This window comes from Stenella coeruleoalba (genome assembly GCF_951394435.1).
Source record: "Stenella coeruleoalba genome assembly, chromosome: X".
Taxonomy (NCBI): Eukaryota; Metazoa; Chordata; class Mammalia; order Artiodactyla; family Delphinidae; genus Stenella; species Stenella coeruleoalba.
The window spans coordinates 46368639-46383106 of NC_137152.1; the positions used below are offsets into that span (position 1 = coordinate 46368639).

The 14468-nt window shown below is 42.9% G+C and overlaps 1 protein-coding gene across 1 annotated transcript; it reads right to left on the minus strand.

Moving 5' to 3' along the window:
* Window positions 1–2142: 2142 nt before the first annotated feature.
* Window positions 2143–4839, minus strand: LOC307180577 (actin-like protein 7A; the record flags this gene model as incomplete). The annotated part of the gene is given in 3 exon segments (XM_079910961.1): window positions 2143–3521; window positions 3524–3559; window positions 4662–4839. Coding segments are annotated over 3 exon segments (1593 nt in total).
* Between the last annotated feature and the right edge of the window lie 9629 nt (window positions 4840–14468).

Consider the following 14468-nt stretch of genomic DNA (forward strand, 5'->3'; position numbering starts at 1 on the left):
TTCATAAATGTGCTTTGAAAGAGATTACACAGTTGTTTACCCTTATATTGGTATTTTTCATTTTAAAATGCCGTATAGCATTTGGTCCTAGGATGGCCTGGGAGTTCCCATTCTCCAGAACCACCTCTCATGCCTCCCCTTCATCAAGACCCTCACCTTTTTCGGGGTAATAGACTGGGGGTTCATAGACCCTTAAGGGATCTAAAATAGAATATTTCTGTAATCCTATGTATTTTATTTGATACAGTTAAAAATAGTATTCTATTATTCTGAGGGGTCCATAGGCTTTACCACCCTGCCAAAGAGGTCCAAAGGTTAAGAATTAACTAAACTTCAACCTACCCATCAGTGAATGCTCATAGAGTGTTGACAGTAGTGGTTTGGGCAGAAACTGAGGTGAACAAGGCATACCTCTCTCAAGTCAATGTACCCAACTCTTAGCTGATTCCCTGATCCTCCAGGGTAAGGCTTAGTCCTTGCTGACTAAGCTCTTCTGTGGCTATTTTTGCTTCCCTACTCTAGCTTGCTGGTGCCAGCCAGCTGTGCTTACTTACCAGGCCTCCAGGGTGGAGCATTTAGGTCTTTCAAGGCTGTCTAGGTAAACCTGGAGGCTATGAGGGTGGTTCTGTAGGGCTTCTCCCTGGGAATGGTAGAGATGCCATCGCTCTCCTATGAGTGATTGAATGTGTGTGTCTTTGGGTGTACGTGTGGCTCAGGATCATAGTAAGGCATTTGGAGTCCTTATAAGAGGTAGAATTCTACAAGATAATACTAGCTAACAACCCTTGGGATCACCTCCTGGAGGCCACACACTGGTATTCAGGTGTTTACCTCTGATATTTACATCAGCTGTGTGAGGTAGGCATTTGAATTCAATTTTACAGGTGAGCAGACTCAGGTCACACAGCTAGTTGGTAGCAAAACAGTTTCAAATCACAGAGTCTAAAGCCCATGTTCTTTCCACTATTTTATGCTGCCTGCCAGTGTTGGAGACAGGGCAGAGAATGTACTGGGGACTCCTCTAAAAAACGGAAGGTCCAATTATAAACTGCCCCGCAGGAAATGCCACAGAACATGCTGGGCTCTGGAAAGGCTTCCCGGACCATGAAGATCTTTATGTTCCTTCAGTTCCTTAGTTGGGTTAGAATGACCAGCATGGACCAGCCTCCCATAAACCCACACTGCAGAACTGGCAGCCTTTATCCCGCACCCATTCCAGACTCCAGTTGTATACCCTGCAGGTTGATGGAGAATCCAGTCTGGTTGGAGAGGAGCATCTGCTGCTTGAAGTGTCTGGAGAATGGCTGTGGGTTGCATCCTCATGACCTTAGTGCTGATAACCCAAGACAAATCTGCCCCCAATTTTTTAAAGGGGGAAATCTATATAGCATCTATTCCCTGAAGAGTTTTTCCCTTAAGATACACATATCTTGCTCATAATACACCAGGCTTCAGCAGCCAGTCACCATGATGGCTTGGTAAGAACTGGTATCAAGACATAAATGACTACTGGAACTAAAAGAAAGTACAGTTAAAGCAGGCATCAGACATCTTCATCAGCTCTTTCCAAGTCTTCAGAGTCACTGATCAAGTGTGAAATGCACTCTGCTGCTTTGTGGGCGACTGAACCATTACAGCATACTTCCTGTTGGTGTTTATTGAAAGGGATCGTCTTATAGGCCACAACAGCATTTGCTCTATCTACCTAGTCTATCTTTATCACACTCCCCCTTCCAAGCAGAGTTTAACAATACTGTAGTACCTAAAGTGGGGAATATACAAAATAAGGGACAGAATAATTTTAGAGGTAGTTTCTCCCCCCAATACGTAAGCAATTAAACTATAAGCTACGTCTTTTTGGTCCATAATCACTCCCCCCTTCTCCCCCCCCACCCCCCGCACTGCCCGTCTCCTTCACCCAGCCCCCGCTGTTGTTTTGGCAAATGGACATTTTAAGGCAGATGCTGCATGTATGAAGTTCTCATTGCATGAGGAAATAGAGAAATACATTGTGGAGGGAAACGCAAGGATTGTTTAATACTGCAGGAGTGAACTGGCTGGCTCAGCTCCCTATGTATAGGATGGGTGCTCACCCAGCAAAGCTGACGCATGGCCACCACAGCAACCATGCTTCATCAGAGTTCAGAAGCACCTTCTGTAGAGGAAGAAAGGCCCATGTTCCTCATACTCAAAGCGGTGGACCCACAGTGGTTGGAAGCCCTGAAGCGATGGTAGGAGGGAGCCACCCGTCCACACTGCAGTGTCTCTTTCGGGCAACACGTTTACCTGGGGGGTGTCATTAGGACACATGCTTCTCAGCTCCTTCTGCAGATGGTTAGGGAAACCGCTGAGCATGGTGCTCCCCCCACAGAGTAGGATATACCCCATGAGGTCTCGTTTGAGGGTGATGTCACACTTGTTAAGGCAGGACACTGTCTGGATGTGGAGGCCCAGCTGCATGGACTTGATCAGAGAAGGCTTGAAGAACATCTCTGAGCAGAGGAACCTTTCCTGGCACAGGTATATCTCCTGCCCATCCAGCAGGGTGTACTGGATTGTATGCTCAGTAGCTGGGACTTTCTTCTCTTCAGTGGGGACCAGGGCCACAAAGCAGCATTTCTTCTTGATGTCCTCCACAATGCCCAGCTGGTCCTCAGTGAAGTGTTTCCCCAAATTGTTCATCAGGCCCATTAAGTAGGTTGTCAGGTCAGAACCCGCGTAGTCCAGCCGTCCAGTGATGCTGGGCAAAGGATAGCCCTCGTAGATGGGAACTACATAGGACACACCGTGGCCGACCTCCACAACCAGGCCAGAGGTCCTTCCGTAGGAGTACATGGACAGGCGGGACTGGTAGGCGATATGCATTGCGGGAGTTTTGAAGGTCTCAAACAGCATTTCAGCATACTTCTCTCTATTTGTGTGTGGTCTCAGGGTTGGGTCTGAAACCAAGGCGGCGTGCTCCTCTGGGGCAATCTTCATCTCTTGATGGAAAAGATATTCCCAGATATCCTGCACTGTATCCCAGTCCATGATGATGCCATGTCGCAGAAGATTAATTAGCTTGAGACAAACTTCTGGGTTGATAAGCTCGTGCCACACAAATGTCTCCTTGTGATTGTCCCCGGTTTTGGCCGTCTCCATGTAGGGTTTGCCCACTGTGGGTGAGATCATGTGGGTGGGCTTTGGCAGCCCGGCAAAGCCACATTTACAGTAGCCCGTGCCAAGGTCCACGACCACTGCTTTGGTCAACTCTAGCTTGGGCTTCTTATTGACCACAGGTGATTTTGTAGGTTCTTCTGGCTCTGAACGGTTGCGGCGAACCCACACTGCCTGCTTCGCTGGGCCGTCCTTTAACAAGGCAGTCTGGAGGACCTGTGTCTGCAGGGAGTCCTGTTCACCCGTTCTCTCGGAAGGCCAATCCCCTATGATTGCCGCCTGTGGAGCCCACACGCTCTCAAGAGCTGTTTTGCTCTCAGAAAGTTCCTCAATCCCACTGGCCTCAAGGCCTGAAAGGCTTAAGTCAGAGGGCAACTTGAGAATTTCCCCAGTGATGACACCACTGATTATGACATAATCCAGTGTCCCAGGGCTTTCTAGATACTGGGAACCTTTGTGTGGGTTTGTGTGGGAACTTAACCTCCTGTGTTAGGGTAGATTTGAAATAGTGTTTCTGAAGGGACTTACTTTTTACTAAATTTTGTAGTAAACCTGGTTTATCCAATCAATTAATATTCATTGAGTGCTTACTATGTGCAAGGCAGGCAGCAGTGAAAAAAAAAAAGACAAAAATCTCTGCCCTTGTAGAGTTTACATTCTAATCAGTGGGGGTTGGGGAGAGGCAGACAATAAACAAAATAAATATATGTTAGAAGATGTTAATGGCAAAAGAGAAAAGGAAGCAGGGAAGGCTGGGGAGAGGGTGGCTGTGTTAATGTGCCATGTAGTTTTCTCCCTGAGACAGTGACACTTGAGTGAGGACCTGAAGGAAGTGAGGGAGAGTGCCATGTGTATATCGGGGAGCAGCAGGTGCAGACGACTGTGGGTTAGAGCAGGGTCTGTAAACTCAGGCCTGCAGCCTGTTTTTCTTAATAACGTTTTATTGGATCACAGCCATGCTCATTCGTTTACATGTTGTCTATGTCTGCTTTTGTGCTACAACATCAGAGTTGAGTCATTGCAATAAGTACTGTATGGCCTGCAAAGCTGAAAATGAGTATCGACTATCTGGCCCTTTGCAGAAAAAGTTTGCCTATTCCCAAGTTAGAGGATTCCAAGAAGACCAGTGTGGCTGCAGTGGAGACAGCAAGGAAAAGTAGAGATGGGAGAAGGGGTGGGGGATGGAGAGCAGCTCACGTTAGGTCTCATAGGCCTTTGCTAGGACTTTGGCTCTAACTCTGTGTGAAGTCAGAAAGCACTAGAGAATTTTGAGCAGAGAGTTGACACCATTTGATTTAGATTTTAGCAGGACCAATGGCTGCTATGGTGACCGTGCCAAGCACTTCTGTCCCGCCTATTTCTTAGGGCAACCTGCAGAGGAATTATTTTTTGGACACATATTTGCACACATACTCCTCCTTTGTCCAGGTCATTGGGTTGACAATGAAATTAGACCCTACAGTCCCACTGATGAGAACACTGAGGCTCTCGGGTACATAGCTCACCCAAGGATATCCAGCCAGCAGTGCCAAGTTCTGCTGACTGCGACTTCTTCCCAGGGGTGTCCCTTGATGGGACCCAACATGTGTCTCTGAGGCTGCTTGGCCACTGTATCACATGCCATCTCTGAAGCTGGGCCTGTTGGTGCTGACACCTGCTGCTCTCAAGGCGCCCAGGATCCATCCTTATGTTATGTAGCACTGTGCTCTTAATAAGGAGGCAGTCACTACAATGGTGGGCTTTCTCCTTTAAGGAAGTTACTGGGGATGCTCTTTACTCCTTTTGGGGTATGAGAGAAGAAAAGGACCAAGTCTAGTTTCATGAGCCTTGTGACTATGTGATAGGGGCAGCTTCTTGGTTCAATGGGTAGAGGAGGAGATGGTATTGAACTTTGAAAGAAGAATAGGAAAGTACTTTTCTCTATGCCTGGCTGCCTGAGAAATAGCTTACTTACCTCTGCTTTTCAGGGGTTTGCATGGCCAACTTGGATTGTCTGACTTTATTTCAAGAGAACTTGTATGACAACCAAAGTTGTATTTAGTTTAGAATCATCCATTTTCCTTCTCCTCAACCCACCTCTTGATTTCTGAGAAATATGCAGCTGCTTGGTACATTTTTACTGCCCTGGAGTCCTGTAAGAGGCTCTACTAGTTTCCTATTGAGGCTGTGACAAATTACCACAAATTTAATGGCTTAAAACACAAATTTATTATCCTGCAATTCTGGAGGTTAGAAGCCCACAGTCAGTCTTAGTGGGCTAAAATCAAGGTCTCAGCAGGGCCTCGTTCCTTCTGGAGGCTCTAAGGGATAATCCTTTTCCAGCTCCTAGATGCTGCCTACCTTCCTTGGCTTGTGGCCCCTTCCTTCATCTTCAAAGACCTCTCAGACTTCTGCTTCCATTGTCATATCTCCTTATCTGAACTTGACCCTCCTGTCTCCCTCTTCTTAAGATAATTCTGATTACTTTGGGCCCACCTGGATAATCAAGGGTTGTTAATCTCCCCATTGCAAACTTCTTAGCTCACATCTGCAAAGTCCCTTTTACCATGAAAGGTAACATATTCACAGGTTCCAGGGATTCAGATGTGGACATCTTTGGGGGACCATTATTCACCCTCTGTCACTCGACCTGTGCATCCCACTTCACTAAGACACTCAGAGCATGACATGCTCTGTTTCACAGGCTCCTCCCCCACTGCTCATGCTTGCTGTCCTTAGTGCTTTCTGTCATCATAGGTGGGAGAAATGATGTGCTAGCTTAAGGCCAATTGCTCCATCTGTAAGGTCCATGGGCACAGGGACTGTCAGGGTCCATCCCCACATCCTTCAGGCTAAAGCCAATGGACCCATTTCACTCCTTTTACTTCACCTCTCAGGATTATGCATACTTGGATGCTGTCTCCTGATGGAAACCCTTTTCCCCTTAGCTTTCACGTCACCCTTTGTGACCCTTCTCTCTGGGTCAGCACACAGTGGTATCAATGACGGAAAGATATAAAGACTGTTGGCACACTGAACCCAAAACCTCCACTGCCTGGCACATGCAACCCTGCACACTTGTCACCAGCCATCTAAGGCGTATGTGGGCTCCTGGGGTCTCTGGTGAGGTCCCTCTAGGTAGAGACACTCTATGTTGCTCATACTTTCTTGGGCCGTATTTTCTCATGGGATAACACCTACTTTTGCTCCTCTGGCCCAAGACCAAAAAAAACATGAGATGATCTTTCTGGAAAGCAACGCTGAGGCTCTCCCCTATCGTGGAGAAAGAAAACGTGAAAAAATTAGACCAAGAAACACATTTCTCCCTGAGGTGGTATCCTTGCTCCTAGTTTTGTTTTTTGGGACACCACCCACCCTTGACCTTTGGAGGAAAGGTGAACCAGGCCCTGTAGCTTTAGCAGCTATGGAGGGAAGAAAGAGAATCTAATAAGGAAAAGGCCAGTGTACAACATTTCTTTTCACGAATGCAGATTCCTAGATCCCACCCCCACCTTACTGAATCTGAATGTTTCGAGCCTAGGACTGTTGAGACCTAGGAATCCAACTCTTCAATATGTTGACATTTGGGAAACTGAGTCAAGCTCCCAGCAAAGAAAAGAATTCCTTGTCAGACAGACAGTGAGCCTCATTCCCAAAGCTCAGCCCTCAGTGTGATAACCCCAATTCTAAGACTAACCAGTTCCCTCGAGGTGGAAGGGAAAGGAGCTGTCTTCAGAAGGTGGAGATACTCTGTTGTTTCTCTTTCCCGAGCTCCATAATCCACAGCCTAGTGGCCTCTGGACATCTCTAAGTCAGCATGCCCCAAATGGAACTCATTGCCTTCCCCTGTATAACTGCTCTTGCCCCTGTATCCTCTGTCTATATACGAGGAGCCCTACCATCCACCTAGATGCTCAAGCCTGAAACCTGGAGGCAGTGGATAGGGATCAAGCTGATGAGGGGATATAGCACTATCAAAATCAGATTCGACTAACATTTTGAGTAGTTTGCCCAAGCTCAGATTATAATAATGAAGCTATATTTGAACTCGGGTCTTCTGAGTCCAATTCCTTACTCCTCTTTCTATTCTGTACTGCCTTTCCATAAGGAGTGGAAGAAGAGGAGGCTTAGGGGGGTCCACAAGCATCGCCTTTAAATAGCTTAAGTGTTGTCACATGGAAGAATTAGCTTGCCTTGCACAACCTCAAAAGTAGACCCAAGACCAATTAATGGCTTCTTCAGAGAGGTACAGATGTCAATCCAATGTGAGGAAAAGTTTGTCCCTCACAGCTGTCCATGCCAGATCAAGTGTTTAATCCTCAGGTTCTGTGATTTTGAGACACCACCAATGGAACTTGGTGGTGCTCATAACTGTAATCCTTATAAAGTTGTTGCCCACATAATCCAGTTCCAAGAAACAATTCAGCAAACAGAAATCCCCACGAGTTATTTATTAATGTTCCACAGCAGTATTTCTTATGTCTTAACAATCCCTCTTTTCTTTCCTATCCACGTCACCTAATCCTTCAACTACTTCTGCCCTTATTAATTTCCTTATTAATTTCCTTAGCCCCAGTTGTTTCTCTTCCCCTCTTCCTCCTGTTTCTTTACCAAAGCCCTAATCTGTCTTTTTTTTAGAGCGGTGACAGTTTGGTACAGAGGACCCTATGGGAACCTAATGAATTTGTTTGTTCTCGATGACAGACCATCTTTGCTTGGGCAGAGGAAAGGGATTCATCCTTCCCTCTTCCTCACTCCCCACATCTAATCATCTAATGTAAACGCAATGCTAGAGGCTAGAGATGTCACAGGAGCCTATGTGAAAGGGTCTCAAATGTTAGACTAAAAGCTTGGATTGAATTGAGGACAGTTGAGAACCAACAAATTAGATTAGATCCTACCTTCTGAATTTCTTTAGAACCTGCCCCTTCCTTTTTTTCCCACACTATCACAGCCCTAGCTTAGGCCACCTTCAAGCCTTACAAGAATTTCTTCAACATCCTCCTTTTAGATCTCAGAGACTTGTCCCTCCATATTACAGCTAAACATGAATCATTCTAAGATTTTGTCCTGGAAACCAAATCTGACCACTCACCTGCTTAAAGGCTTCATTGGCTCCCCAGCTGTTGTCAGTTTAATCCAAGCCCTAACCTCTAGCATTTGAGGTCCTCCCTAGTTGCTCCCATGACTGCCTTATCCTGATCTATTTTTCCAAACACTTCAACTACTGGAAGCTCTCCACCATGCCTCCCTCGAGTGTTTGCTCAGGCTGTGCTCTCTGTTCTGGATGGCTTTCCCTCCCCTTAGCTACCTAACAAATATCCACCTATCTTGCAGTACTCTACGTAGGCAGCACCTTTCTGAAGAACCTTCTGACTCCCTCCCTCCGTTGTGCGCCTCTGTTCTCCCAATAGACGTACACCTGCAAACTCCTCTGCATCCATTCATCTTCTTCCCAACTAGACTGGGCACTGCTTGTGGCCAGGTTTCTTTCATCAGGGCCTACACACTCTCTTTTTTTTTTTTTAACATCTTTATTGGAGTATAATTGCTTTACAATTGTGTGTTAGTTTCTGCTTCACAACAAAATGAATCAGTTATACATATACATATGTTCCCATATCTCTTCCCGCGTCTGTCTCCCTCCCTCCCACTCTCCCTATCCCACCCCTGCAGGTGGTCACAAAGCACCGAGCTGATCTTCCTGTGCTATGCGGCTGCTTCCCACTAGCTACCTCCCTTACGTTTGGTAGTGTATAAATGTCCATGCCTCTCTCTCGCTTTGTCACAGCTTACCTTTGCCCCTCCCCATATCCTCAAGTCCATTCTCTAGTAGGTCTGTGTCTTTATTCCTGTCTTACCCCTAGATTCTTCATGACATTCTTTTTTCTTAAATTTCATATATATGTGTTAGCATACGGTATTTGTCTCTCTCTTTCTGACTTACTTCACTCTGTATGATAGACTCTAGGTCTATCCACCTCATGACAAATAGCTCAATTTCGTTTCTTTTTATGGCTGAGTAATATTCCATTGTATATATGTGCCACATCTTCTTTATCCATTCATCTGATGATGGGCATTTAGGTTGTTTCCATCTCCGGGCTATTGTAAATAGAGCCGCAATGAATATTTTGGTACATGACTCTTTTTGAATTTTGGTTTTCTCAGGGTATATGCCCAGTAGTGGGATTGGTGGGTCATATAGTAGTTCTATTTGTAGTTTTTTAAGGAACCTCCATACTGTTCTCCATAGTGGCTGTATCAATTTACATTCCCACTAACGGTGCAAGAGGGTTCCCTTTTCTCCACACCCTCTCTGGCATTAATTGTTTCTAGATTTCTTGATGATGGCCTTTCTGACCGGTGTGAGATGATATCTCATTGTAGTTTTGATTTGCATTTTTCTAATGATTAGTGATGTTGAGCATACTTTCATGTGTTTGTTGGCAGTCTGTATATCTTCTTTGGAGAAATGTCTATGTAGGTCTTCTGCCCATTTTTGGATTGGGTTTTTTGTTTTTTTGTTATTAAGCTGCATGAGCTGCTTATAAATCTTGGAGATTAATCTTTTGTCAGTTGCTTCATTTGGAAATATTTTCTCCCATTCTGAGGGTTGTCTTTTGGTCTTGTTTATGGTTTCTTTTGCTGTGCAAAAGCTTTGAAGTTTCATTAGTCCCATTTGTTTATTTTTGTTTTTATTTCCATTTCCCTAGGAGGTGGTTCAAAAAGAATCCTGCTGTGATTTATGTCATAGAGATTTCTGCCTATGTTTTCCTCTAAGAGTTTGATAGTTTCTGGCCTTACATTTAGGTCTTTAATCCATTTTGAACTTATTTTTGTGTATGGTGTTAGGGAGTGATCTAATCTCAGACTTTTACATGTAGCTGTACAGTTTCCCCAGCACCACTTATTGAAGAGGCTGTCCTTTCTCCACTGTATATTCTGGCCTCCTTTATCAAAAAGAAAAGGTGACCATATGTGCCTGGGTTTATCTCTGGGCTTTCTATCCTGTTCCATTGATCTATATATCTGGTTTTGTGCCAGTACCATACTGTGTTGATTACTGTATCTTTGTAGTATAGTCTGAAGTCAGGGAGCCTGATTCCTCCAGCTCCATTTTTCGTTCTCAACATTGCTTTGGCTATTCGGGGTCTTCTGTGTTTCCATACAAATTGTGAAATTTTTTGTTCTAGTTCTGTGAAAAATGCCAGTGGTAGTTTGATAGGGATTGCATTGAATCTATAGATTGCGTTGGGTAGTAGAGTTATTTTCACAATGTTGATTCCTCCAATCCAAGAACAGGGTATATCTCTCCATCTATTTGTATCATCTTTAATTTCTTTCATCAGTGTCTTATAATTTTCTGCATACAGGTCTTTTGTCTCCTTAGGTAGGTTTATTCCTAGATATTTTATTCTTTTTGTTGCAATGGTAAATGGGAGTGTTTTCTTGATTTCACTTTCAGATTTTTCATCATTAGTGTATAGGAATGCTAGAGATATCTGTGCATTAATTTTGTATCCTGCTACTTTACCAAATTCATTGATTAGCTCTAGTAGTTTTCTGGTAGCATCTTTAGGATTCTCTAAGTATAGTATCATGTCATCTGCAAATAGTGACAGCTTTACTTCTTGTTTTCCGATTTGGATTCCTTTTATTTCCTTTTCTTCTCTGATTGCTGTGGCTAAAACTTCCAAAACTATGTTGAATAAGAGTGGTGAGATTGGGCAGCCTTGTCTTGTTCCTGGTCTTAGTGGAAATGCTTTCAGTTTTTCACCATTGAGGACGATGTTGGCTGTGGGTTTGTCATATATGGCCTTTATTATGTTGAGGAAAGTTCCCTCTATTCCTACTTTCTGCAGGGTTTTTATCATAAATAGGTGTTGAATTTTGTCAAAAGCTTTCTCTGCATCTATTGAGATGATCATATAGTTTTTCTCCTTCAATTTGTTAATATGATGTATCACGTTGATTGATTTGCGTATATTGATGAATCCTTGCATTCCTGGAATAAACCCCACTTGATCATGGTGTATGATCCATTTAATGTGTTGTTGGATTCTGTTTGCTAGTATTTTGTTGAGAATTTTTGCATCTATGTTCATCAGTGATATTGGCCTGTAGTTTTCTTTCTTTGTGACATCCTTGTCTGGTTTTGGTATCAGGTTCATGGTGGCCTCGTAGAATGAGTTTGGGAGTGTTTCTCCTCTGCTATATTTTGGAAGAGCTTGAGAAGGATAGGTGTTAGCTCTTATCTAAATGTTTGATAGAATTCGCCTGTGAAGCCATCTGGTCCTGGGCTTTTGTTGGTCAGAAGATTTTTAATCACAGTTTCAATTTCAGTGCTTGTGATTGGTCTGTTCATATTTTCTATTTCTTCCTGATTCAGTCTTGGCAGGTTGTACCTTTCTAAGAATTCATCCATTTCTTCCAGGTTGTCCACTTTATTGGCATAGAGTTGCTTGTAGTAATCTCTCATGATCCTTTGTATTTCTGCAGTGTCAGTTGTTACTTCTCCTTTTTCATTTCTAATTCTATTGATTTGAGTCTTCTCCCTTTTTCTCTTGTTGAATCTGGCTAATGGTTTATCAAGTTTGTTTATCTTCTCAGAGAACCAGCTTTTAGTTTTATTGATCTTTGCTATCGTTTCCTTCATTTCTTTTTCATTTATTTCTGATCTGATTTTTATGATTTCTTTCCTTCTGCTAACTTTGGGGTTTTTTTGTTCTTCTTTCTCTAGTTGCTTTAGGTGCAAGGTTAGGTTGTTTATTCGAGATGTTTCCTGTTTCTTAAGGTAGGATTGTATTGCTATAAACTTCCCTCTTAGAACTGCTTTTGGTGCATCCCATAGATTTTGTGTCGTCGTGTCTCCATTGTCATGTGTTTCTAGGTATTTTTTGATTTCCTCTTTGATTTCTTCAGTGATCACTTCGTTATTAAGTAGTGTATTGTTTAGCCTCCATGTGTTTGTATTTCTTACAGATCTTTTCCTGTAATTGATATCTAGCCTCATAGCGTTGTGGTCGGAAAAGATACTTGATACAATTTCAATTTTCTTAAATTTACCAAGGCATCATTTGTGATTCAAGATATGATCTATCGTGGAGAATGTTCCATGAGCACTTGAGAAAAAAGTGTATTCTGTTGTTTTTGGATGGAGTGTCCTATAAATATCAATTAAGTCCATCTTGTTTAATGTATCATATAAAGCTTGGGTTTCCTTATTTATTTTCATTTTGGATGATCTGTCCATTGGTGAAAGTGGGGTGTTAAAGTCCCCTACTATGAATGTGTTACTGTCGATTTCCCCTTTTACGGTGTTAGTATTTGCCTTATGTATTGAGATGCTCCTATGTTTTGTCCATAAATATTTACAATTGTTATATCTTCTTCTTGGATCGATCCCTTGATCATTATGTAGTGTCCTTCTTTTTCTCTTCTAATAGTCTTTATTTTAAAGTCTATTTTGTCTGATATGAGAATTACTACTCCAGCTTTCTTTTGGTTTCCATTTGCATGAAATATCTTTTTGCATCCCCTTACTTTCAGTCTGTACGTGTCTCTAGGTCTGAAGTGGGTCTCTTGTAGACAGCAAATATATGGGTCCTGTTTTTGTATCCATCCAGCCAATCTGTGTCTTTTGGTGGGAGCATTTAGTCCATTTACATTTAAGTAATTATCGATCTGTATGTTCCTATTCCCATTTTCTTAATTGTTTTGGGTTTGTTATTGTAGGTCGTTTTCTTCTCTTGTGTTTCATGCCTAGAGAATTTCCTTTAGCAGTTGTTTTAGAGCTGGTTTGGTGGTGCTGAACTGTCTCAGCTTTTGCTTGTCTGTAAAGGTTTTAATTTCTCCATCAAATCTGAATGAGATCCTTGCTGGGTAGAGTAATCTTGCTTGCAGATTTTCCTCCTTCATCACTTTCAATATGTCCTGCTGTTCCCTTGTGGCTTGCAGAGTTTCTGCTGAAAGATCAGCTGTTAACCTTATGGGGGTTCCCTTGTGTGTTATTTGTTGTTTTTCCCTTGCTGCTTTTAATATGCTTTCTTTGTATTTAATTTTTGACAGTTTGATTAATATGTGTCTTGGCATATTTCTCCTTGGATTTATCCTGTATGGGACTGTCTGTGCTTCCGGAACTTGATTAACTATTTCCTTTCCCATATTAGGGAAGTTTTCAACTATAAACTCTTCAAATATTTTCTCAGTCCCTTTCTTTTTCCCTTCTTCTTCTGGAACCCCTATAATTCGAATGTTGGTGCGTTTAATGTTGTCCCAGTGGTCTCTGAGACTTGTCCTCAGTTCTTTTCATTCTTTTTTCTTTTTTCTGCACTGCAGTAGTTATTTCCACTACTTTATCTTCCAGGTCACTTATCCGTTCTTCTGCCTCAGTTATTCTGCTATTGATCCCATCTAGAGTATCTTTCATTTCATTTATTGTGTTGTTCATCATTGTTTGTTTCATCTTTAGGTCTTCTAGGTCCTTGTGAAATGTTTCTTGCATTTTGCCTTTTCTGTTTTCAAGATTTTGGATCATCTTTACTATGATTGTTCTGAATTCTTTTTCAGGTAGACTGCCTATTTCCTCTTCATTTGTTAGGTCTGGTGGGTTTTTATCTTGCTCCTTCATCTGCTGTGTGTTCTTCTGTCTTCTCATTTTGCTTATCTTACTGTGTTTGGGGTCTCCTTTTTGCAGGCTGCATGTTTGTAGTTCCATTTGTTTTTGGTGTCTGTCCCCAGTGGCTAAGATTGGTTCAGTGGGTTGTGTAGGCTTCCTGGTGGAGGGGACTAGTGCCTGTTTTCCGGTGGATGAGGCTGGATCTTGTCTTTCTGGTGGGCAGTTCCACATCTGGTGGTGTGTTTTCGGGTGTCTGTCGATTTATTATGATTTGGGGCAGCCTCTCTACTAATGGATGGGGTTGTGTTCCTGTCTTGTTAGTTTTTCGGCATAGGATGTCCAGCACTGTAGCTTGCTGGTCGTTGAGTGAAGCTGGGTGTTGGTGTTGATATGGAGATCTCTGGGAGATTTTCTCCGTTTGATATTATGTGCAGCTGGGAGGTCTCTTGTGGACCAATGTCCTGATGTTGGCTCTCCCACCTCAGAGGCACAGCACTAACTCCTGGCTGCAGCACCAAGAGTCTTTCATCCACATGGCTCAGAAGAAAAGGGAGAAAAAGTAGAAAGTGACAATTAGTAGAAGTAGAAAGAAAGAAAGAAGGGAGGGAGGATGGGAGGGAGGAAGGAAGGAGGGAAGGAAGAAAAAAAGAAAGAAAGAAGATAAAGTAAAAAAATAAAGTAAGATAAAATATAATAAAGTTATTAAAATAAA